This window comes from Canis aureus, chromosome 14 (assembly GCF_053574225.1).
Source record: "Canis aureus isolate CA01 chromosome 14, VMU_Caureus_v.1.0, whole genome shotgun sequence".
Lineage (NCBI taxonomy): Eukaryota > Metazoa > Chordata > Mammalia > Carnivora > Canidae > Canis > Canis aureus.
In genome coordinates, this window is record NC_135624.1 from 12446258 (window position 1) to 12472245 (window position 25988).

Here is a 25988-nt window from a genome sequence, read left to right on the forward strand (position 1 = left end):
TATAAAATGATGAATACCAAATGAAATAGCTAGGATAAATAGATTTTTTTTTTTTTTTGCAAGAAGGGTAATATTCCCTCTAATCTGGAATAAACAATGACTTCTTAGTGAAGGTGTCCTAGGTTTCTGTCTTTTCTCTACTGCCTATTAGTTGTGGCTAGTCATCTAAAATTCTTGAGCTTCAGTTTTTTAATTTTTAAAATGCAGGTAGTAATACTTGTCTTGGAGGAATGTTGTGAGAATTTGGTAAGTAAGGTATAAATTCCATAACATATAGTAAGGACTCAAAAAAGTGCTTCCTCCTGCTTATGAACTGAAAGCATTGGGATTGGTATTTTAATAATCTTAATAATAAGATTATTTTTTTGTTGTAATAATACAACAAAATCATATAGGTAATCTTAAGGTAAATTGTAATTATTTCCCTCTTTATTATTATTATTATTTTTTCATTCCATTTCTCTCTTTAAAAAGCACTACTCATTTGTGTGTTTCTGGGAGTTTTTAGAATAATTTTTTTTTTTTTTTGCCTTTAGTATAAAAGTATTAAATATAAGTGGTCATCAGAGAATGTAGGAATTTTTATATTCATTGATACATAATGTGCTTTAACAACACAAAGACTTTAGAAATTGTGATGGTTATCAGTGTCATCTAACAAACAGCCCTAACTCTCCCCATTTCCACTTAGATGATGGAACTGCATTTCCCAGTTTGAATGGGACTGTGGAACTAGACTTGGCTAGCAAGTTGCCAGGAGTTACAATGCCTGGTCCAGACCTTTCAGACTCCCTTTCTCCTTCCAGCTTGACAACCAGCAACAATTGAAAAGGTAGCTACATCAGACTTGGTCTCTAAGAACCTCCTCCCCTATTGACCTATAAAAGTCATATAGTAAGATACTATGGAATTGTAGCAGCATTATGTAACTCATTCTAAATGATCAGAAGTGGTTAACCAAGGAAAAATCTTCCAGCAAAAAAATATATATATATTACATAAAATATATATATTACACATACATACATATATATGGCAATATATGGAGCCTCACTTCAAATTGTCCCTTTAGAATTGTCAACCTTGACAGCACTTATACATAATAAGAATAAAATTTCACTTAGTAATAGCAATTCTTATGCATCCCTCAATTGAAAATAGAGATCAAAAGTAGATTAAGATAAGTTTAAAAGCAGGAATATAACTTAATTTGATATTTTTTCTCATCTAAAAGTTTTTTATATATTTAGATGAGTATTCTTTAAAATACCAAAAAATACCAATTCATGTAGTTTTTTCACATCATGCAATTCACACTCTAAGTTCAATACTGAGGAAACCTAAATATCTTTGATTTTTTTCATATAAAGTAAAATAATAAGGTATGGTTTACATTGTTCAATGATAATGATAGCAAGAAGAATGTTGTATTTGAATCAGAATAAATATTACTATTAATTTTTTTGGACAAATAATTTCAAATATAATTTTAAAAGACAAAATCAGCATCACAGATTCAGATTTAAATAAATAAGAACAAACACAATGAAATATCTTAATAAATAGTTTTATTTTAAAATGATATGACACACTTGCTATTAACATATAAGGCATCACATGCCCTAAGAAAAAAGCCCATAACCTTAATAACTGCCCTTTTTGCATATTAAAACACATAATCAACATCAAATTATTTTTCTTATTTGGCAAGAAAAATAAAATTAAAAGCACGATGAGAGCCACAAAATAGAAACTCTCAAATATACTGTACAGCAATAATCCATCTTTGTTTTCTTGTACAACATTTCTTCCCAGCCTGGCTAGGAAGCAGGAAGATGGCAGTGGGAAAATAAGGCTGTTTTCTTCCTGAAACACAGGAGAATTACTAAAACTTGGAGCAAAGGAAAATACTTTCTGCTGCCCATATTTCCTTGAAATAAAATATTAATTCATGATAAGATAAATTCTAAATATGCCACACTCTTATGAGCCTGAAATTGCACAGTTAAAAAAATAAATCAAACATCTGTGAGATGCTGAACAGCCAAAAGAGACCTACGTAACTATGGCATCTCATTCTGAGGTTGATTCTAAATTCTTCATTCATGACCTGTGAAAGACTTCTCTTGTCCTTAAAGTCAACATTAAGGCATGCCAAATCTCCTCTAAGAAAATTATTCTAACAATAGCTTTGGATATTACAGTTCTATAATTATAAACATTCTTCTAATACATACAGAGACTTGATTGGACATAAATTTACACACTAACAAACATAAACCACAGGTATGCTCTTAAGTGTAAGCCACAGATTTTTGAAGTCAATTTTACATATTTAAAAAAACATCTTATGTTTTACAGTGTCAGTGCACAAATCAGGCAAATTATTTCCCAAGGCTTCTGCCCATAAAGTTGGAAGGAGAGAATATTTTAGAATACTATGAACCATAAAATGATATAGCTGAAAATCAGCTGAAAGATAATGATATGTTAATTCTCTTTCTTATGAACCCTTTTATACTGGGTAAAGCCAGTGAGAGTTCATTATAATTCTTTTCATTGTAGTCATTCTTTATGCCCAATTCTGGGAAAGGTCAAACCCCATTGCAGAGAACTATAAAGATCTGTCTTATTCGTTTGTCACAGTGGAATCTAGCTGGTGGTATTAAATCTTGTTGAATAGGTGAACCACTGGTGAAGGTTGTGAATCTCTTTTGTCAGACCACATTTTTGTGGTAGCAGTAATTGCTGCAATGGAATCTGACCTTCAGATTGAAAAACCTGCTCCTAATAAATATATAGAACATTTTTTTTCTTTAACTTTAGATGATTAATCCGGTAAGGTTTTGCATAAGCCTCTCGCACATATGAAGGCTGAAATGTTCAAATGCTGTTGCCTAGAATTTCTGCCTGTCACAAAGAAGTAACAAAAAGTAGAGCCACTTGGGTTCAGACCCTAATTCCTGACACTCAACTGGCATAGTGCTCACTCAATCACTATCCTTACACTGGGAGGCAAAACGAAGGCACAATTAGTAGGGCAGTCTCTTTGTCTAAATTTGCACCTCAAAGGACATGTGCGAGCATTGGTTCAATTGGGTCCCCAAAACAAATAAGTATGAGAGGGATGGACTCAGATATTTTAAGCAGACAGCAAAGCATGTGATATTGATACCAGGCAGGTATCTAGTAAAATAGAACCAAGGGGCATAGCAGTTGTATGGATAAAAGCACCACAGCCACCAAGAATTTCATGGCACTAAGCAGTCCTACATTCCTCTAAACTATAAATCAGTTATGAAATGGGAAGCCTAGAGAAAAGACATTCTTCCTCTGAGGAGGCCAGTAAGTGGTCTGCTTCTGGAGCTCTAAATGGCTAGAAAGGACCCTCAGCATTGCAGAGAAAACATTCAGCTCTACTATAAACAGTTTAAGGTGCCCTACAAAGGAACAGTTTACTAAAGTTATTAGAAAGATTAAACTGTCCATAAGCAGCATGTAGATCCCAGCTGGTACCGGAGAAAGTCAGCTTTCTTTCTGGTATTCACCCGTCTGGACCACACTGCTAAAGAATGAGCTGCTTTCTTTTAAGATTAGGAAAGTGACTTACAGTTTAGTTTTTTGAAACCTGATAGAAAGTTAAAGACCTAAACATGGACCTCTGAAAGAAGTTGCTGTTGCAGTTCTAGCAATAGAAACTCTCATAACAACAACCAGCACCATGTTCAAGAGATAGATGTAAGGTCATAATATCCATGAAGGATCCAAGACCAGCAAGACCATAGCCATCATCGGTTCAATATCTATAACGTTTATCACCTGATCTTGCCAAAGTACTTCTAAATAAAGACATTTAGAGCCAAAAACCTCTGACTCAGGTTGGAAACAAAAGAGTCTTAAAGTTCAGGGGGTTTTTGTTGCCTGTGTTACCATGATTTTAAATTCAAGTAATCCTCATCTTGAATTCAGGCACTGATAGGATGGACAAGAGCTACCCAACTGAATACTGGAGGGAAGCGGATTAAGGCAGTTAGCTGAACTTTGTCAACACAGCATTAAAGGAGACACCCAGATGATTTTCTGAATTGGTTCTTTTTGGAGTAATGGTCTGCCATCACATAAGTAGAACCTTAAAAGAGATGTGTCCTATACGTGAACAGATTTAAATAATGTTGTTGAAATAAATAAGCATTAATTATAATATTTCAATTTTAAAATTTTAAGAAAGGAGAGGAAGAAATGCATTCTGACTTGTTAGGTCTTTCCTTGTGCATATCTTATCCTTATTAGAACTCAAATAGATATAATGGGAGATATGTGTATCCTTTAGATCACATCAGAACTGTATGTAATTTGGTAGCGCTGTTAAGATTCATTAAATGTTTCCCAATGAAAAATTTCAGAATTTTCTCCTTTATCCAGTTTTACAAAATTGAAAAACTTCCTAACACTTGATTCTCAAATTTGTCTTCCTTCATGAGCTGAAAATCGGGCTGTACCTTAATTCAATTTAGTCTGCAATTTAGCTAATTAACTATGTTTCACCAATAAATACAACAAAACTCAGCTGATCCCACTTAGCTTCTAAGAATAGGCATGTACTTTTTTAATGTATTTTTTAAAAAGACAAAAGACACACAGCTCAGACCTACTCACCCAGCCAAGGATATCATTAACTTATTGCCTCAACTTCCATGTAAAGAGGATCCCTAAACAAGCTAGAATCTGACAATTTATAAACCTTCAGAATATGAAATTTATACTGTTGATAAGTCAACTTCAACATAAATCATGACATGAGAGTCACAGTAAAACAAAAACTTTGTTCAGAAAGCACAACGACCCAGCAATAGATAGCAAAAATCATGTTTATATTCTCCCAATTTTTTTCAAATTGAGCTACATCAAGCTTTTTCTGATGTCCATGTAATTTCTCATTTTTACCTAATAATTCTTTCACATGCCTGCCCTCTCCCTTTTTAGTATCCTCTGATTCTTTTTCCATTTCATCTTAAATCCTTAGTAACACACAATGTATGTAACTCATCAGATCAATCTCTGACGGCCACAAGAACTCATTCACATAAATGTCCTGAGTCACACACTCTGCCAGCCAAAGTCATCCACGTATTCCACAATCCTCAAAAACAACAAAAACTTTAGGCATTAGAATTAGGCTTTAGAATCTATCAAGAAATTGTGTTCTCACTTCCCCATTTCTGCCCTTCCATCCAAAGTTCCAAGTTCCAGTCCTCTTTACGAATGACCCCTGTTTGTTTGGAAGTTCAAACAACTCTTACAGTGGAAGGATGGAAACACCTCAAGGATTAACTGTAAAATACAAGCTGTTTCTGAGCCTGTCTTTTCTACTCCTTTCTGAACCATAATGGTACAGAGATAGTGTGGACACTGGTTGTGTTTTGCAAAGTTGTGACCACTTTGCTCATCGTGAATCTCATCGAGCAAGTTTGAATGTTATGAGGCAAGATTTCACAGTTACTGAGGGCATGGATGAGGAACTCAGAATGATACTTATGGGGCACCTGAGTGGTTCAGTAGGTTAAGCGTCTGCCTTCAGCTCAGGTCATGAACTCAGGGTCCTGGGATTGAGCCCCGTATCAGGCTCCCTGCTCAGTGGGGAGTCTGCTTCTCCCTCTGCCCCTCCCTGCCTTGCTGTGCTCTCTCTCTCTCTCTCTCTCTCTCTAATAAATAAATAAATCTCTAAACAAAATTGAAAAATTAAAAAAAAAAAGAAGAATGATACTTAGACCACTGTTAGGAGGTGATAAGTTTTGGTGAGGATGCAGTTCCCACTGAATCTCTGTGTTTACTCTTTCTCTCTGCTGTTCTTCTAATTTTTTAGCTGTGGGCTTAAGGACTGCTGCCATCCTAGGGCAATGGCAATGGCTTGTTGCTTGGCCTAGAGTAAGTGATACCAGCTTCTAGGCACAGTCTCTAATAAGAGTCTAGCTGCAATTGTATTGCAATTGTATTTCTCCGAACAACAACAAAACATCACGTGGGTGTGTGTGAGCCAATCATGACTCAGACCTGCCTAGAGGTTTATGTCTGGAAATATATTATGAACGTCTTATGCTTTGGCTCTCTGGTGTGAGAACCAGGAAAGAATTCTAGAGCCTGGGTGGCCAGTATGATGGCTAAACCACAAAAAGAAAATGGAATTTATATGAGCAACTAATTTTACTTCATCTAGAGAATGAGCATGCAACACTGGCTAAAATCTGGCACTACCGTTCTGGGTTAAATTAAGATTAGTCTTATAATGATTTATATTTTTTTCCTAGAAAGTTGATTCTAATGACTTAGTTACCACTTCTGAGCACAGGAGTAATTTTAAATATAACAGATTTGTTTTTGCATTTTAAAAAATAATCAACATCCTCAAGCTTCAAATTCAAAACCCTGTATTTTAGTGTTCAGCCAATTTAAAAGAAGAAAAGAATTAGCAAGAGAATGGATAAGCACCTTTGAGAATTAAATGTAAGCCTTATTAATGATTAATACTTAAGTTCTATTTCATAAAATGTTACTAATTGGTCCTACTGTGTGTAGGACCTCCTAATGTCCAAAGAATAATACCCCATATACCATGTAAAAGAAATCATTTGTACACTGGTTGTTAGAAATATTTTGCTATAGAAATAGAAACTGATGGCCATTATAGATTAATCTCAGTTCTTTAGATGGACAGGTGTAGCTGGTTGTAGTTTCTTAATGCATCTTACACAGCTTTTCTTCTAAATAAAAAATACATATAGAACCAAAACACTCACTGGCTGTTGGTTTGGGAAATAAGCCTATCTCGCTAAGCAAATAAACTGCACTGTTCATTTTAAGAAATGTGGTTTCTTTTCAAATAAAATGCTAATGCAGATTCTCACTAGGTTCACAACCAGAATTAACTCTGTACATCAAGAGCATCTTCCTCTACCAAGGACAGTTCCAGGGTATTTTCATTAGTGCAGGTTTTCATCCTGAAGTTGAAAGAACCGTAGAGTTTTGCAGACTCTTTGGAAGAGGCAAACCTGTTGCGACGATACAGCTCCCCTTTCCACATAGACATCATTAGCAAACAGGACAGAACGACCCCCCCAAGCGTAAGCAGGCAGAGTCCTGCAATCACACAGCGGTCCAGGTGAGCCCCCAACCTCGCGCTCTCCTTTTCCAAGCGTTCCATCTCCCTGGCTGCCACGGTGTTGGGATCCACAGTCACTTCCCGTGGGACAACGTAAGAGATGATCACCAGCAAGATGCCAGTGACCAAGAACAAGATGGCACTGACGAAACCATAGTCTACGGACTTCCCTGAAGATGTGGCTTCTGAACTTACATCATCCTCATCTTCAGATATCAAGGATATGGCAGGCTCATGGGACCACTCATTTGGATTTCCCCAGCCAAGGTCTCCCAGATGACTGCTTCCTTTTGCTGAAAGGGAACATCGGTTCTTTTGCTCTAAGTTGACATTCTCATCCACGCAGGTAAAAGAAGTTTCTAATTCCTGGCTGCAGCAGTTGCAGACTTTCCGGCCTGCCGTTATTTGGTTGTTCCCTGAGTTGAGAGGTCCTGGTGGCAAAGAGTCTATCTGAATAGCACTGTCTTGCAGGGAGGAGGAGGGGGATGCTGGAGAAGGGCGAAGTTTAGATCCTTCTGTCTCAGCTGCTCTGGGTGTCGACATACAGTGTCTCTGGCAGCAGAGAGCAGCTTTGACAGCTGCTGCATCTGCCTGGTCACCAGGAAGCCCTCCTGAATGCCAGTCTGCAGCATCACACAGGACCGCCTGGCTGCTCTTCTTAGCAAGGCAGTGGAGCTCCATCGAGCTAGTCAGACATCCCCCAGCAGCTTCTGAAAATTCTGCCAACAGCAACACAGATAAGAACCCAATTGCGGCTAAGGCTACACTACCAGGAGTATCGCTCCTGGGGTCCCCATCTCCTTTTTGGTCACAATTGTTGACACTTCCAGCCCCAGTTCCTCCTAAAAGGGATAAAAGAAAGGAAAGGATATCTAGTGGCAGGAAAGTATGAAAAGGGCAAATCCTCTGACTTAGCAGAGGGACTGACACTGAGAAACTTAGGTCAGGGTAGAGGTAGAAAAGGAGCACAGAGGAAGTAGCAGTGTCTCTGAAGGAAGCATTGCCGTCACCAAGCCAAATTTATCCAAGGACTCACACATTTCTGTGACAGGATCCCTCAAATAAGAAGGCAAGTTTCCTGTAGAGAGACACAAATGAGAAAGGCAGGGACCTTTTTTAGCAGAGCTGAGATTTTCTGGAAAACCTGGGGAAGCACACACTTCTCAACAATTCAGTTAAATTCTTTACACTATCTTTAGTTCAGAACAGATCCTAATATTGATTAGCTTTAGGGCATCACTGTGGAGGAACAAATATGGCACTATCCGGTGGGCTCTACTGGCACTGGGGCTCAGCATTGTGACTGAGTAGCTCTGAAGTGGGTAAAAGATACCCGGCCACATCTCCTAAACTTAAGGTCATCCGCTGACCTTAGTCACAGTCCTGTGTGTACAAAACCCTCTGCTTGTTCACTGTGCTTTCACTCTCAGCCCCTGCAGCTACAGGATGCCAGCTTGTTCCGGACTGCGGAGTATGGAGACAACTCGCCTTACTGTGTGATCCCAGCCAGACCTCATGGGGCAGCCCGCTCTACTCCTCTCCCCCCACACCTGGTCTAGGTACAGATCAGCTACTCTTGCTCATTGTGTCTGAATGGGTCTGAGTTCCTCTCCCTGTGCACACTTGGCTAACGAACATGCATGGGAAATTGACCATCCAGAAGTTTTTATTTAGAAGTAAACTGACAGTGAAGACAAATTATAAACCTGCAGAGTCACAGTTCTGTTGAGGGAAACAGGTGAGAAGCTGTTAACATAGTTCCAAAATTACCTTTGGAAATTTGTCTCCAGACATGCCTTACTCCCACTGCAGCATGGGATCCTTCTGTGACAGAACTTTGGGTTGAGCAGAAACTCATCCTTCCAAGGAATAACAACTCCACTATCACCGAGTACAGCAGTTACAAGCAAGGGCCCTTTTAATTTTGTTTCCAAATTCTTGGCAATAATTGATTTAACCCATGGTGCTGAGCATTTAACCCATGCTCAAAATTCGCAGCTCCAGGGATTCCTGGGTGGCTCAGCGGTTTAGCTCCTGCCTTCGGTCTAGAATGTGATTCTGGAATCCTGGGATCGAGTCCCGCATGGGGCTCCCTGCGTGGAGCCTGCTTCTCTCTCTGCCTGTATCTCTGCTTCTCTCTCTCTCTCTCTCTGTGTCTCTCATGAATGAATAGGTACAATCTTAAAAAAAAAAAAAAAATTGCAGCTCCAACAGCTGGCAACCCCCCCCCCCCCCCACACACACACACACAAGTAATGCTTACCTAAGGTCTACTTGGCAACTCACTTAAAATATGGGAGAGGGAATGCACACTTTTCTGCTCTGTATTAGTTTGCTTTATTTTTCTTAACTTCCATTATCGAAGTTTTTCTGTAACTGAAACAGGAAAACAAAACAAAAACCACCAAGTGCAAAAAACCAAGCACAGCTTTCCCCTAGCAAGAGGACACAGATCCCTACAGTCGGATCCGTCCATGAATAAAGTGACGGTAACGGGTTTGACCAATTCCTGAAATGAGCGACGGCCCGCAGCTCCCTCAGACGCGAGGTGCTCTGATTAACTCCCGGCACGACTGGGTCCTCACGCCGGGCTACCCTGGATAAATCGGCGGGATCCCGCGCGGGACTTCCCATTGCTAACAAAGAGGGACAGAGTCTCCACGTACTTCCCCTCGCCTGCGTCTCTCTCTAAGAAAGGACAGACTCCGCCGGTTCCATCGGGGACGTACGAGCCGCGCAGTCGGTTCGCCGGCAGCTCCAGCAGCCGCGGCTCCCGCCTCAGCCGGGAATGGATGACCCCGTGGGACCGGCGAAAGGCTCTCCGCCTCCGTCTCCCGCCTCTCGTCCCTCTGGCTAAGCGCGCGGTTCCTGAAACTGCACCTCGGAGCGAGGGGCCGCCCCTGCCTCCTCCGCCTGCCGCAGCCCGGAGCGCGCTCACCTGCACGGAGCTAACCGCCGGGCGAGGCGGGTCTGGGGAGGCGACCTCGGATGCGGCCGGGGCGGGCGCGCGCGCTCGGGGCGGGGGTCAATCCGTCGGTCCGGGTGGACCTCGCGGCACCGGCGTCGGGCTGCGACCGCCAAACAGCCCGAGGCGAGGCGAGGCGAGGCGAGCGCCCGCCAGGCTCCCCGGGGCTCTCCGTCGCCCCAGCGCCTCCTCCCGGCCCCGCTCGCCCTCACTCACCCCCGCCTGACCGCCCCGTGCGGCCTGAGCACCGCGCGCCCCCGGCGCGGCTCCGCGGGGAAGTCGCCCGATGGCCGCGCGCCGCTCTCGGAGCCTCCGCTCCGCCGGGCTCGCCGGGTGGGCAGCGCCTGCGGCGCCGGCCGGGAGGGGCGGGGCCGGGCGGGGCGGGGCGGGGCGGGGCGGGGCGGGCGCTCCTTGGTGCTGAGCATCCCGGGAGATGTAGTCCAGGGGCGGTCTCCCGGCTTCCCCCACCTTGCTCTTTCTCCCTCCCCGTGGCTTTTGCCCTTCCTGCTCTGCGTCCATGCTCCTGATCATCACTTGAGAAGCAATCACTGGATCCTAAACTCAGGGTTGGATAGTGTGGACCTACAGCCTCAGGTACGGCCACAAGATTATGGGGGAAGGAGTGTATATGTAGCTCCAACACTGTGCCAGGCAATATGCCTATTTTGTCTTATTTAATAGAACAGATCTTGGAAGAAGATTCTATTAATCCTCATCCTTACAGATAAGGAAAAGAGGCTTAGAGGAATTAAGTGTTTCATCCAACGTTACAGAGACAAGAAAGTTTATTCCGGGAATATGCTTCCAAAGTCATCGCCTTTCCCACACAATCAGGAGAAACATCACCATTGAGGGATTTGTTCTTTTTTGCCTATTGCATCCCCTGTGCCTTAGCCAAGTGTCTAGTGTCTGTTGCATTATGAGTAGTAATGATCCAAAATAACGGCCCTTAACATAAATAATACTTATTACTTCCAGGTTCTCTTCTAATCACTTTAGATACATTAACTCGTTTAATGTTCACAATTTATTTTTAAATCCTATTTAAAAATTCTCATTTTTACACGAGAGGAAATTGAGTTACAAAGAAGCTTAGTAATGTGTTCAGAGTGCCCAGGACTCAGCAGAGGTGAGGCATGAACTCCAAAAGGTTCTAAGAATTATGCAAATTGAATGAATGGAAGAAAGATCAGAGGGCTAGAAAAGAAAGGCTTGGGAATAAAGGAAGTCGGCAGATGAAGCTTCTGAGTTATGACTCCCAGGATAGAACAAAGTAACTTCTTTGGGTCACCAATCTTTCTAACCATAGTGGATTGCACCAGCCAACAGCCAAAGGGAATGTGTGCGGTTTGTGGATCATCTCCAAGTTTTCAGCATTGCCTTTGGGACTATTATGGGGTTATTGATTGTTTTCATCTATGGGAAACAAAAGAAGGGCTATAACCCTTTATAACTTTTTTCTACTTGTGAGTAGCTCATATAAATTCTGTGGTTGCTTGCTTTCAAGTGATAAATAAGTCTTCCATAGTGACAATTTTGTTAGTTTTCCTTTATAGTGATAGAATCCATAGTATCATAGTTCTAGGAACTTCACAGTCCAGCTCCATAAGATCTTTTCCCCCCATAACTCCCTTTTGGCCAGTTAGGCCCATTTGTTGATAAGCATGTTATGCATATTGCGGTTTCTTCTGCTTTGTTTATTACTATGCTCTCCAGTGAGAATATCCTTCCTTCCATCCCCTATTCCTTCCACCCTTTTGAGGACTATCTCACCAAACCATACCTGTAGGGGTACATTCTGCTTTTAGTACTTTATGTTTAGAAGGGAACACAAAGACATCATAGGGTATCTAGAAGAGAGCAACTGAGAAATTGAAGAAACTCACTTTGGACAGGAAGATGCTGAAGGAGCTTGAGATATTTAGTAATAGGAGAGTTACAGGAAACAAAAACTAGCTTTAAATAATTTGAGACTCCCAAAAAGAAGAGGAATTCTGTATCATGGTTAAAAAGGGTAAAAGCAGAACCAATGACAATAATAGCACTTGTTAGCCCTAATATGTTCTCATATTTAATTCTTACACCAATTCTATATGGGAGCACATATCATTGTACCCATTTTGCGATGTAGAAATTGAGGATTAAAAAGGTGGAGTCTCTGTCCCAAGGTATGAGAACTAATCACTGACAGAGCCAAGATTCTAACTTGAGTCTGTCTGATTCCAGAACCTGTATCTCTTCACCACCATGCTGTACTGAGCAATGCTTCACAGTAGAGCATGCATGAGAGATGATAATGTTTATTGCACTAGGATAAACATAAGAGGTTTCTCATGGCCATAGTTCTGGTGCTGTGGCTACTGCAGGCTCAGCAGGACAGCTAGGAGGGCCAAGGGAATACATAAGCCAGCACGTCTGTAATACAGTGAATCACCTGAGGATGATGGACATGGGGACTGGAAAGCTTTGGATAGCACTATCACTTTTAATAAAGAGATTGATTTGGGGCTGATTATAAGAAATAACATTCTCTCCTGGAATGTGAAATAGGATGTCTCATGAAAGTGAATTCTGTATTACTGGAGAGGATAAAGAAAGAACCATTTATTAGTGATGTTGTAGAAAGGGTTCATCTAGTTGGATTAGAGGACCTCTATGGTTTCTCTGCTGAAGTGATTCTAAGTTATAGCTCTTTCATAAATCTCTTTTCCTCCAAGCCAGCCCCCTAAAGGTTCTGCCTCTGGTGAACTTTACTAAGACTTGTCAGCCCTGGTGTTTGTTGTATTTATCAACCAGTGCCTTGTGACATTTCTTATATGTCTAGGTAACTACGGCATACTGTTTAACTGCCCACTTTGGTGCCTAAACCTCTAGCGGCAATTGTAAGCTCATAAAGGTCCTTATTCATATATTAAATGTCTTATTACCCCCTTCAGAGAGTGCAATATCTCTATTGGATAGAGAGAGGGAGAACGAACTGACACTGGAGATGATTATCTGTCCACATGATTGTCTCTCATGTCCTATTTCTATAGATAGTACATTTGACTGTCTGCATATTAATGACTATTAACAAATATCAACTCTGCCACATACTACAAACTCTCATTCAAAATTCTGCAGAAAAAGAATAATTGTAGACCGACTGAGTTCCTGGAAATAAAAGCTCTGCAAAAAATACCACTTGCTGGAATAATTTCACCTCTCCCTCACCTACGTCCATGTCTAAAACTTACCTCGAAATCTGACCAAAGAACTTTTCAAGAGCCTTTCTTGTTCAACACCCCCAGTTTCTCATTATGCTTCTAATTGGCATTCTAGTGGCATAAGGCATTTCCTTTTATAAGTCATCTTGCATATATAGACTTACTTCATTTATGTTTTATACTTCTTTGTATGTGGTGTCTCTTCCCAGATAAAATTTAAGTTCCTTGAGAACCAATATATTCTTTGTATAATTTCAAAACTGCACATGAGCATCAAACAGTGAAATACATGGGCAACAGTGGCTTCTCAGTATGTGCTGACAAAACAATTAACACTATGATATTAAAGTCTAGGTAATAATTTCGACCTTGCATATTTTTTAAATGTCATGGGTTTTTGTTTGTTTGTTAGTGTATTTATACTCTGTGAGGTATGGGAGGAGCATTCATGATGACACTATGTTGATCAGAGAAAAAATAGATTCTGAGAAGTAATTTGACTAAGTGAATCAAGGGTAGTGAAGAGATTTGCAACAGTCTTTTATAGTGATGACTGAAGATGGTTTCCAGTTTTCTCTCTTTGGCAATAATAATAAGAACTGACTATAAATAAATATCCTTAGTGGGTTCAGAGTTATTAGGAGAGACTAGGCTATAAGGAGGTAAGAAAGACATTTTTAGAATTGGCTGTATAGAGGCTCAGTCATTTAATGACAATAATACAAGGAATATGATTTACTTTATACCCCAAGCTGGGACTTCTGAATGATGGAAGAGAAGAGTATAAAATGACCAAAATTTAGAGTAATGATCTCATTTAGTAACAAAATTCTAGGAACTAAAAAGTAATATTAAATTTGAAAGTTCCCTTTAGGGACGCCTGGGTGGCTCAGTGGTTGAGAATCTGCTGTTGGCTCAGGGCGTGATCCTGGAGTCCCACATTGGGCTCCCTGCATAGAACTTGCTTCTCCCTCTGCCTGTGTCTCTGCATCTCTCTCTGTGTGTCTCTCTTGAAAAAATAAAGAAAATCTTTAAAAAAAAAAGTTCCCTTTAAATAAGAATGCTTACAGTAGCCAGGCAGGCATGTTATTTAAATTAAGAAAGTGCCCAGTACAGACAGTTGGGGTCTGGGGAGACTGCAGCCAAATTGAGAGCAAGTGCTTTTTCCTAAAGGGAGCAGTATCCCCTAACTGCTTTACCTGACTTTTGTCTTGCATAAATTTAAATATCAATAAAAGTCAGATATTCCAATTTGTATTCAACAATTCAAAATATTTTAAATTTTAATTTTAAATTAAAAAATTTTTTTCTGGGTCAGAGAAAACATAACTACAGGAAACATTAATTTCCAGTAATAGGAAACTAGGTGATTTAGACCCACCCACTGTTGAGGATAATTAGAAAATCTAGACAAAATGTTTAAAAATCATGTTTGAAGACATGCAAGTTTAACAAGATACAGAAAAATTACTGGACCAAAATCTAGAGAAGAGAGATTCAGAATGTCAAGTTAGGAGCTTGGAGCTTCCTTTTACTTGGAGATGTTAGATAATTACAGAGGGAAGAGTTGAAAAGCTGAGGAGGTAAGGAGATTGGGGATTGAAGTCCTGAGGCTGCCAAAGAAAGGATGTAGTGAATCTGCTCCATTCCTTAAACTCTGGGTTGGAATCCCGAAAGGTTGCATGCTGGCAGTGTGAGCCAGAAGTTAGATTGGCCCTCACAGGGAGCATACCTCAGTTTGTTAAAATGTCAATCCCTAAAATTTAACCAAAATAATTTCAGAGTGTTAGGACACCAGTTACTTGGCAGAAGCAGCATTCTCTGAAACAAAAACAAAACAAAACAAAATGAAAACTATAGCATCATCTCAGACTAATTCTACAAACAATTATGCAAATATACTGACTCACAATAAAAAAATAACCATGAGAAAAGCCAATTTCTAAAGGTCACACACTGTGTAGTTTTATATGTGTATATATGTATATGTACATTTCTGTTTCTTGATCATGGTCCCGGTTGCATGAACATATGCATGTGGTAAACTGACAATTTTTTGGTTTGATCTTCCATATAGTTACATAGTTACATTTGAGGGAAGCTGAAGAGTACACAGATCTTTCTGTAATATCTTTGCAACTTTCCAAGAATCTATAATTTGAAGATAAAAAGCACAACAAACAAAAAAGCCAAGCACATCAGGTTAGATCACATGCATGAAAACAAACAGAAACATAAGGCCATAGAAAGGACCAATGGGAAGCCTCAGATACTGGAGGATTTTAAATTGCTATACTTACTGGGCTCAATGAAATAAGACAAAATTTAGAATTTTTCAGGGATCTGGAAATGAAAAATAAAAAATAACATAATCAAAATTTAAAACTCAAAAGATAATTTCTTATTAGAAATTATGGGGCCCTGGGTAGCTCAGTGGTTGAGCATCTGCCCTTTGCTCAAGTTGTGATCCTGAGGTTCTGAGATCAAGTCCTGCATTAGGCTCCCTGCAGTTAGCCTGCTTCTCCCTCTGCCTATGTCTCTGCCTCTCTCTGTGTGTCTCTCATGAATAACTAAATAAAATCAGAAAGAAAGAAAGAAAGAAAGAAAGAAAGAAAGAAAGAAAGAAAGAAAGAAAGAAAGAAAGAAAAGAAATTAGACACTGTGAAGAGAAATTAGTGAATTGGAGACAGTTCAATAAAACATCTCAAACAAAGTACAAAGGATGAAAAATAGAAAAGTGAAGTAAAAGACATGGAAGTTAAACAGGTTTCAGAGATTCTTGAAGTAAAGTTTTCTCTCTCCTTTTAGGAGGAGAGGAGAAGACAGCTTTCTCTTGCTCCTGTAGGTAAGCAGACAAAATCAAATTTTCAGATTCTCCCCTGTGATACAGACTTTGAAGTTTGTATACATAGGGCATTTGACTTTGCTGTCATTACACTGTCCCAGGAGTAAAACGTGCGGTGTTGGGTACTGCAAGGTTATTACTATAAGTGTAAAATGATAATCTGTCTCTGATCCAAGTACCATGTGTGCATTCAGGATAGAATTAATACATATGGATTTAAAAAAAAACCATAGTAATAATGGAGAAAATAAGCTAGCCACTAAAAAATTCTAATTGTAACAGTATTATTCCATTAAGTTAGTAAATGAGGCAAAACTATACCAGAATATTTTGGGATATTAGCAAAACAATGAAGAAAAGCAAGAATGTGCTTACCATAAATGTCAAGATAGAGGCAACCAAGGGATGGAGGCAATAGTGATTTGGAGAAGGCAAAAGAGGCTTGTGGGGCATGGCACGTCTTGACCCACACGTGCTTACATGGGTATTCTCTTTGAGCTAAATTATTAGAGGTGATTCTCTTCATTTCATGCTCTGTTCTGTGGGTTGCAGATCATAATAAGATAAACATGCCTTTAGAGAGGATTCAGGTTTCAAGTGCCTGATTTGAATCTTGCATTAAGAACTTATATCAACCTAAGGATTTGGTCTAGCTTAAGAACTTGAAGGTAGTTTCCTCTAGGTTGGTTTCACCTGGCATATTGTTAAGCATGGAGGGTGGCCAGATGTGTGATCTTACAGTACCCCATACCACACTAACAGGATGCTCCACATAAATTCTTTGTTCAAGTCATTAATAACATTCAATAATTCACCCATTCATTCAAGTATTAATTAAATGTCAAAAGTTCTAATACTAAGTGCCAGATGTAGAGTAGTGAACTGAATGAATACATCCCAACTTTCAAAGGAGTTTTAAATCTGGTGGGGGATGTGCCAAATTAACAGACAAGTATAATACCATTTCATCAGTGTTCTGATAGAGGAATAGATGATACAGTGGTAACATACAGGAAGAGTACCTAACTCAGAATTGGCAGGTCAAAGTGCACTCCTAGATGATACAATATCTAGGTAAGACATATATAGAAAGAAATTAGCCCTTTAAAGAATGAGGTAGCATGATTAATGGTGAGAATTGAGAAGTAAATGCAACTGAAGAAAATTCAGTATGTACACCGTATAAAGTGTGAAGGGAAGAATGTCAAGTAATGATATTGGAAGTGTCAAGAGAGGAAAAATTACCTGTGGGCTAGCAAGTAAGAATAAGGTGTGTGGACTTAATTCTAAATACAGCAAAATACCAGTGGTGGCTTTTAAGTAGCATAAGATCATATTTGAATTTTAAAAAGATCATTTTGGAGAATAGATTGAAGAGGAGCTAGCCTAATCAAATAATTTATAATAATCGTGCAAGCAAGAGATAACAATAATGAGATATAAATATAAAGATGTAGATAAGTTACAAGAAAAAGGTATATCAATGCAAACATTAATCAGAAGGAGACCAAAGCAACTATGGTAAAGTGGGCTTCAGGACAATGAATGTTACGAGGAATAAGAGAAATAATGATAAAAGGTCCAATTCCTCCAGAGACAACAACCACAAGTGTAGATGTACTCCCTGAATCTCTGTGGGGCCACATTTCCCATTCTGTTGAATGGAATATGTGTGGAAATGGTGTGTGTTAACTTCTGGGAGGAAGTGGTTAAGGGTCTAATGTTTCTGTCCATTTTACTCTTCATGCTATCTGCTATCTGTATGATGCTAAAATGACCTTGAAGCCATAATATGAAAGCAACCTGGATTGCTGAATCACAGCTCAGAGGAGAGCCACTTGATCCATGTCAGACTCAGACATGAGCATAAAACAAACTTCTTTTGTGGCAGTGAGGTTTTGAGCTTATTTGGCACAATAGTTAGTCTTTTCTCCTTAGCTGCAGCAGGCCAAAAAGGAGCTCAGAAGGTGGACAGATAGGGTCTGATTATCTACCTATGTAGAAAGTGGTTTAAGCAATTACTGTGTTTTGCTTTCCTTTACTATTAAGGAGAATAAAAGTTTTATTTTAGATTTTTCATATCATAATGATTATTGCTAATCTTTTCAGTGATATTATTTCAATACTTAAACTAAGGTACCTTTCTACTTGAGTTTTATTCCCACATTCTCACTGTCTTTTTTTCTATAAAATAAACAAGCTTGAAAAGCATAATAACACTCTATAACTGTATTTCATATTTTTGGATATATGTCAGAGGAATAGCCAAGTTGGATTCCTATAAATATATAAACATGGCTCTGGAGTATTATTTGCTTCATTGTGTTTTTTACATATATATATATATATATATATAGTATATAGTAGTTTTTATATATTAATTTAAATATTTTAATATGTCTTCAATAACATCTTATATGCTTTTCATATTTTAGAAATTTCTTCTGATTTCTGCCCCACTGACAGTCCCACACATTTTTCAGGGAAGCTTAGTTGTGAGAAAGGTCTTCATGACTTAGCCTTTGCCTAACTCTTCTTCCCCACCTCCCAGCACACATTCCAACTTCATAAACTGTCTGCAATTCACTGAATATTTCCAGTTGTACTCATAGCATTCCTTCTTCCAAAGCTGCCTTTTCTACTTAGACTTGCTGGTTCTGAAGTCCATTCCCTCAACTTGTCAGTATAAGTCAACTCTGCTAGAACATGGTTTTCTCTATAAAATTCTTTAATGCTTCCCCACCCTGGGTAGAATTGACCATTACTTTCTTTGTATCTCATTCTAATTCAGCTCTTATACACCCATCAGAACACCAATAATATATATCTTTTTTTGTCTAATGTGTGAAAGGAAGAACATTAGTCATAACTTACCCCTTGGTCTCCAAATTTCACTTCCTTTCCAACGAGGGCAAATGTCAAGGAATGTCTTTCAATTTGCTGAGCTGAGTGATATATGAAAGTGCAATCTGGGAAGCTGAGAAAGATTAAATAGTGCTATATAAAGAAAGAGGTGGGGGAGGCAAATCCCAGAGTGAGAAGGAGGCTGAAATCAGACACTGAGAGCCTTGAAGAGAGGGACTTTTGAGGAGGAGGGAGAAAAAAGAAATCACACACAGTGAAAGGAGATTAGAGAAGATTTTTTTGTGAGTAGGATAGGAAGAAGAAAAAGAAAAAGGTTGGGTAAAAAGTTTCCTGTGCAAAATGGATTTTTGGGTCCTCAAAGTCTTTAGCACAATATATTTCAAGACTTAGGTATCTTGTTGATTTGAGTTCTCTCTCTCTCTCTCTCTCTCTCTCTCTCTCGTAGTTAAAAAAAATAAACTTTGCATATACAATGTATTTTGTAGCCCCAGTGGGATCTGGAGCAGCACCTTATGGTCAAACGCATTAATTTATCTTTCAGCAAAGAGTATAGATAATTCACACTAGTTTGGATAAAGAAAGAATGTAAATAGCCTTTCATAAATACACATTTGATTTTGTTGCTACATGATCTTACTACAAATTAGTAAAAACCCTTTTGGTTTTAAGAGTTTTTATTGGATTTCAGAATCATGACTAAGCAATTGTGGCCCTCAATAAGCCTTGCCTTCACCTGCCAACAGATCTTCCTGTTCTTAACCTGGGTTCATTCATGGTCACATGCTGGGTCACTGGTCTAGGACGGACTGAGCTGTGGATGGCTTGTCTCTGTTTTGCCTCATTTCCCATCATTCAGCCAACTAGACTGATTCACAGGGTAATTCACAGGGTAGCAACACGTTTCCAAAAGAATGAGTGAGAGCACACAAAGCTTCTTGGCAGCTAAGCTCAACACTGGCATGTGGTCATTTCTAAAGCATTTAAAAAAAAAATCAAATCATCAGCCTCTCCCAGATACAAGGGATAGGAAAGTAGACTCTACCTTTTAACATGAGGATCTACAAAGTCACATTGCTAGGGTTGTAGAACAATTAGGACCTTTTTTTTTTTTTCCTGCAGTCAAGCTGCTATAACTAAAATGAGTCTGAACATCAAGTGGGAATGGGTAGAGAACTGATGTTATCTAGATCCAGTCAGATATTCACTGATTGCCTTACCAATATCAATTTCCCACCATTCTATTTTATTTTATTTTATTTATTTTATTTTATTTTATTTTATTTCCCACCATTCTATTTTATCACACTCCTTGGATTTCCCTCTGAGTAGCCATCTTTCTCTTTTGTGTAGAAGATTGGTGGTTTGGGGAAATTGACTTTACCCTCTGCTCAAGGGCACAAATCAAGAAATTTAATCACATACCCTCAGGCTACAGTGATTGGTTAGGGATTCAGTTCTAAACAAACACAGGACTTTCTTAGTCACAACTGTCTCAGAAATATTTTAATCAAGGTAAAGTGCAAGATTTTGATCAATGATTGAGGATAGAGGAAGCATGTAGTCCTTGTTTCTGCTTAGAACCACAAGATAAGTTAGCCTGAGGATAAAGCTGACACATAGGAAGAGGGAATATGCCAAAGAATTACAAGAAACAACGAAAGTCAAGGTTAAACTGCTAAATTTCCTATAGTCTTTGATCTTCATGGTAACTTGAGTCAACAAATCTCCAACGTAAGTTGGGTTTTCTAAATATCTATGAAAGCATCCAAAAGTGACATATTTTCATACCTTTCTCTATCTCATTAGACATCTTGAAGTAGGCACCAGGTTTAATTTATCTCCAACTCTCTGGTTTGAGCTTAGTGCCTGAGAAGTCTAAAATAAGTGTTTGATTAAAAGCCCTATATAATCTAAAGCCTGATGAAACATAGTTCTCCAGTATGAATAAAGTGGAAGCGGTATCTATAAATAAGAAAACAAAAAGCAGTAAGCAGACGCCAACCTAGAGGGCTCAGTTTGTATTTGTAAATGAATCTATAAATCATTTGATAAATGAATAATTTAAACCTGAAATCCAACAGTCTGTATAGTTTAATTTTGCTACAAAAATAGATTTAAAAAGTTACAAATAAATGCCTTTGGTTAGAAAAAAAGAAACTTAAATGTGCACACACACACACATGCACACACACAAGCTTCCCAACCATAAGGAAGGAAATGTCCCAGAAAGGGTAATCCAGTCATATTTTTATGGATAGTGGGTTTCAGAATGAGAATAAGAAAATGCAAATAAACAAGAAGAATTCAAGAACAAGTTCAAAATGAAATATCATGAACATGGCACTTCCACAAATAGTATTCTAATTTTGTAAAATATATAAGCAAGCTAAGCCTAATTTTTTAAGTCCTTATTAAGATTTTGATTTCAGTGTTCCTGGGGAAAGGGAATTTGGTTATTTGGCAAGGGGTGTTGTAAAAATTAACTAGCATGGGTGCTTGACTAAAATGAAAACCAAATAGCAATGCAAAATGTTAGTTCTGTGAGCCAGAGCCAGAGATCTTACATGGTAAGAGTTCTGTCTTTCTTGACCTTACTGGGAATTAGAAAGGAATATATGTCTCAGCCTGCAAGATAAAACCCATCCTTTATGAAATCAAGACAAAGTAACTTTTATAAGCAGCAATAGAAATGAAGGGTAAATATTGGGGGAAAAACACTATAATGAACTGTGAAATCTAATGACAGAGTCTGTCACTGTGCAAAATCAATGTCACATTCACGTTTGGTAAGCTATGACATCCATCTATCAAAAATACCTTAGGAATAATTAAGTGGATCATTATAGTATTAGTCTATCTTCCTCTCACTGTGGGGGCAGACTAAGTAGCTCACTACCAAATTCTCTTAACCCAACAGAGTCCTCATTTCTATGTTTATGCATCTATTAAAGTCTAACACATTCCTTACAGTCATATCAGATAAGAGAATTACATATATTTCTTCAAGATTTATGCTTAGGATAATAAAAATAGATGCTGTCTTCAAATAATAACAAAGAAAATGAAATTACAAATTTTAGGTACAGGACAACTTAATCTGTCCACTCTTTGCTCAGCTATAATTGGTGACTTTTTAAAATTATGTTATGATCTACACATTACATTCAATGCTTGACACATTAGTGAAGTTTATACAGCACACATACTCCAGTCAGACACCATGCTAGATTCTGGGAATTAAAAAAACAGAGGTTACATATGATCTTTACTTTACTTTTATATCTTTACTTTCAAGTTTTCTTCAATGTGGTACAGGCTAGTTTGTAGAAGGAACATTTCCTTATTTAAAAAAAAAAAAATGTCAGAGAAGCCCTAGTGTTTTAGTTAGATACAGTTGTTCCTTGTATTAAAAGCCCTACAGTCCATTTGCCTACTCACAAGATGCCTTAAATATCTCTGGAACTTAACCCATTTGCTCAACTGAATCACTTTAGGTACCTGGCATTCTCCTAAGTAGAATGTGCTGATGATCTCCGATAAACTAAATTCCTTTTCCTGTGTCTTCTCTCAACGACAGTGAAAATCCAAATTCTCTTTGGGGAAAGATGGGAAGAAACTACCTTAAAATAATCAGTAATTTAAGCATTCATCTGATTCTCAGGCTAAACCAAAAGGGAAATATTCGGTACATTTTGTCATAGAAATTATAATGAAGCAAAAGACTCCAAAGTAATTCTCCTTCCATCTAACTGTGAACTAATAGTGAAGGGCATTGTTACAGGCCTTTTATCCTCATAAATATTTTAAACTTCATGACCAAATGTGCTTGCTGTTTCTCTTAATTGAGCTATGAGAATCCAATCACTGGAGTGGGTTAGCACTTTTGACAATCTCAAGGGGTTTTCCTGCTATCTTTGCTATCCCCAAAGAAGCTGACTTTCAGTGGTTTGACCATTGGGAGGAGGGATAAGTTGATTTCAAATTAATGCATATTTTCCATTTGTATAAATGTGGGTAATTTTTTAATCTTATTTTCAGGAGATAAAATGATTTATATTTGGAAAGGCACGATCCACCCAGAAATGTGTGGGTGTCATAGCCATGTATCTCAGACCGTAAATCTGTTCTCTCTCACTCTTAAAAAATAAATTGAATATGAATTTTTACTGCTCTCTCTTGAATAACTTAGACATTGAGGAGCTTTGGTGTTGCTTCAATGCTTTCATAATCCTCTGCACGTATCCCTGAAATCACATTTACTATACTATTTGTCAGTTCAGTTCCCATCTCCCCCACCAAAATGCAAGCCTCCTTTACTACAGGGAATATGGTTTATTCATCTCAGTATCCTCAGTGCCTAGCAGAGTGTGAAATAAAAACGTCAAAGCATACTAAGGAGAGAAGGAAGAAAATATGGAGGAGAAGAATATATAGATCAATATGTGGAAAATGTTTTAATAATATGGTTAGAAATTCTCTATTGTAACCTCTACTTGGGAAAATCATGATGTTTGTTAAAAGCTTAATACAGTAGATTTGCTCAGGAGGAAAAAAAAACACTCAGGAATAGAAAATAATTTCCAAAATATAATAGGGTGGAGCTAATTTAGGTAAGCTTTTTAAAAGCACAGGGATCAAAAGCTATTTATTATGATGTTTCTAAAATACTACAAAAATAACAATATGAGCTGGAGTTGTAACAACCTGACCTCAGCATTTATACTTCTTGTGACTATTTAAGAAATATAGTCACAGATTTTTTTGCCTTGACCAAGAAGTGGGATCTATGACTTCTTTCCTTGAGTCTGAATGGAACTCTACTTGTTACTAACTAATAGAATGCAAGAGAAGTGGCACAGTGACTTTCAAAGCTAGATCAAAAATGGTTGTGCAGCTACTATCTGGGACATTCAGCCCCATTGATCAATCATATACCTGTAGTCCAGCCATTATTTGACTGCATATGCATGAAATACCCCAAAAAATGTCCAGCTGAGCCCTTCCTGAATTTCTGACCACAAAATCTTGAGCAAAATAAAACAGTTTTTTTTTTTTATCTGCTAACTTTTTGGAATAATTTGTTACACAGCAATATTAGCCAGAATACTTCTAATCATGGATCCTCTAATCAAGACCTTTTTAAGGAGGTAGCAGGTCAAGTAAGACTATGTTTAATAACATTTGTCAGATATGAGGAGCAAATTTAAAAGGATTTTGCTTTAAAATTTTTAAAGAGCTGAATCGAAATAGTTTATATTAGTGAAGGAGAATAGCTAAACAAAGGAGAATATTGGTCACGTATACATCACTTAATAAGCTAGAAATTGTTGAGTATTTGTCACAGTTTATTGATTTAGAAAGCAAACTTGGATAAACTTTTGGTTAGCCCACTATGTAGCACATTTCATCTTTAGACATTTGTAAGGTTCATCATCACAGTTCTAGCTGGTATATGTATAGTGGATAAGTAAAAAGAAAACAGGGAAAACTTTCAGAAAAAAGAAAACAGGTAATATTTAAGACAAAAGTCAGGAAAAATGCTATTTCATCCATTAAAGCAGAGATTATATAAGTAACATAAAACGAGATTCTTGACAATAGTCAATAAGTCATAATTCTGGACAGATATTCTAAAAGAGAGCTCAGAGAGTCCGAAGAAAGAAAAGAGTTAACCCTCAAAAGGGGAACCTAATGAATTTTTTTAAAGCCCCATAAAATCTTTTAAATTGTCTTAAGAATGACTGAGACGTTTTCTTCTATAAATGGCAGTATAATGTAGAATTTGTGGTAATCAACAGATATTGAGAAAACCTCCCCTTGGCAATCCCAGATCTTAAATATCTTTTTGAAGTTTGAAGTAGCTCACAATATGGAAGTCTAGAAATGAATGTAGTGTGGATCTTTCCTTCGGGGAGAACATTAATTCTGAGAATGAAAGTTCAGGACATTTAGCTTATGTGAATTGGCAGAAAGCTAATGTTCTCTGGGGAAATTTTAGTATATTGGCAATAATTATAATTGTCATAGCTCAGGTTTTATTCATATCATGTGATAAGAAATGACATTGCAAAGATATTTAAAGCACTCTCAGGCTTTCAACTTGTTCAGTCTTTCATGCTATCTATTCTCACTATTCTCTCTCTTCCTCTTACAATTCTGTTCCCTGATTATTTGAAAATAAAATTTTATTTCTATCAAAATGTTTTATGCGAAGAAATATTGACAAAAAATTAAATGAAAGTAGTGCTGAAATACATAAATAGGACGTTCACTTTATCCACTTGTTCTGCTCCCTAGAGACAACTGCTTTTAACTCAGTGAACTTATTAGAGAGATATCACCATAATTTAAAAAGTAAACATTTACGGGGTGGCACCAGGGTGGTTCAGTCAGGTAAGCATCCAACTCTTGATTTCAGCTCAGATCACGATCTCAGGGTTGTGAGATCCAGCCCCATGTCAGGCTCCACACTCAGCTTGGGATTCTCTCTCTCCCTCTGCCCCTCTCCTCTCTTAAAAAAATAAATAATAAGCATATACTGCATTTTCTTATTTATCAACAAAATGTTCTACAATGGTATATGAGCATTTAACTCACAATTCGTCTTCTCTTCCCTTACTCTTCACATCATCTCAGTATATTTCAATCTTTGGTTAAAAGAATATGCACTGTTTTCACCATTATAACTACATAAATATTGTTGATGCTGAACCAGGTAGAATTCTGTAATGTTTCTGATTTCTTAGACAATTTATTTCCCCTATAGTTATTAAAGTCCTCATTTTGTTTTTCACTTAGTTTTCCTTGAATATCTAAGTTATCTACAAATTTCCCATAGCTCTTTAACGTGCCTCTCTGTGCAATTTTCTTGACCATCAAACATGTCAGATGAGCTATTAGTTCCAGGTATTTTTTCTGGAAACAGCTTTCAGACTCTGAGCTGAACAGGTT

The 25988-nt window shown here is 38.1% G+C and overlaps 1 protein-coding gene across 6 annotated transcripts; it reads right to left on the minus strand.

Annotated features, from left to right (window-relative positions):
• Positions 1–1551: 1551 nt before the first annotated feature.
• Positions 1552–10446, minus strand: TMEM74 (transmembrane protein 74). 6 transcript variants are annotated; one of them, XM_077846968.1, is made up of 4 exons: positions 10338–10446; positions 9420–9532; positions 8927–9336; positions 1552–8234 (listed from the first exon to the last, which is right to left on the minus strand). In XM_077846968.1, exon 4 carries the CDS (start codon positions 7835–7837, stop codon positions 6920–6922), a length of 918 nt encoding a protein of 305 aa, XP_077703094.1. In that variant the 5' UTR covers positions 7838–8234; positions 8927–9336; positions 9420–9532; positions 10338–10446; the 3' UTR covers positions 1552–6919. The 6 variants fall into 6 exon arrangements, with proteins under 6 accessions (XP_077703094.1, XP_077703098.1, XP_077703095.1 ...); XM_077846972.1 differs by lacking the exon at positions 10338–10446 and having other exon boundaries at positions 1552–7875; positions 8193–8234; positions 9420–10265; XM_077846969.1 differs by lacking the exon at positions 10338–10446 and adding an exon at positions 9823–10263.
• Between the last annotated feature and the right edge of the window lie 15542 nt (positions 10447–25988).

Excerpts from the sequence above, each read along its gene's own strand:
- TMEM74 (XM_077846968.1), bottom strand. The coding sequence starts at position 7,837 with ATGGAGCTCCACTGCCTTGCTAAGAAGAGCAGCCAGGCGGTCCTGTGT.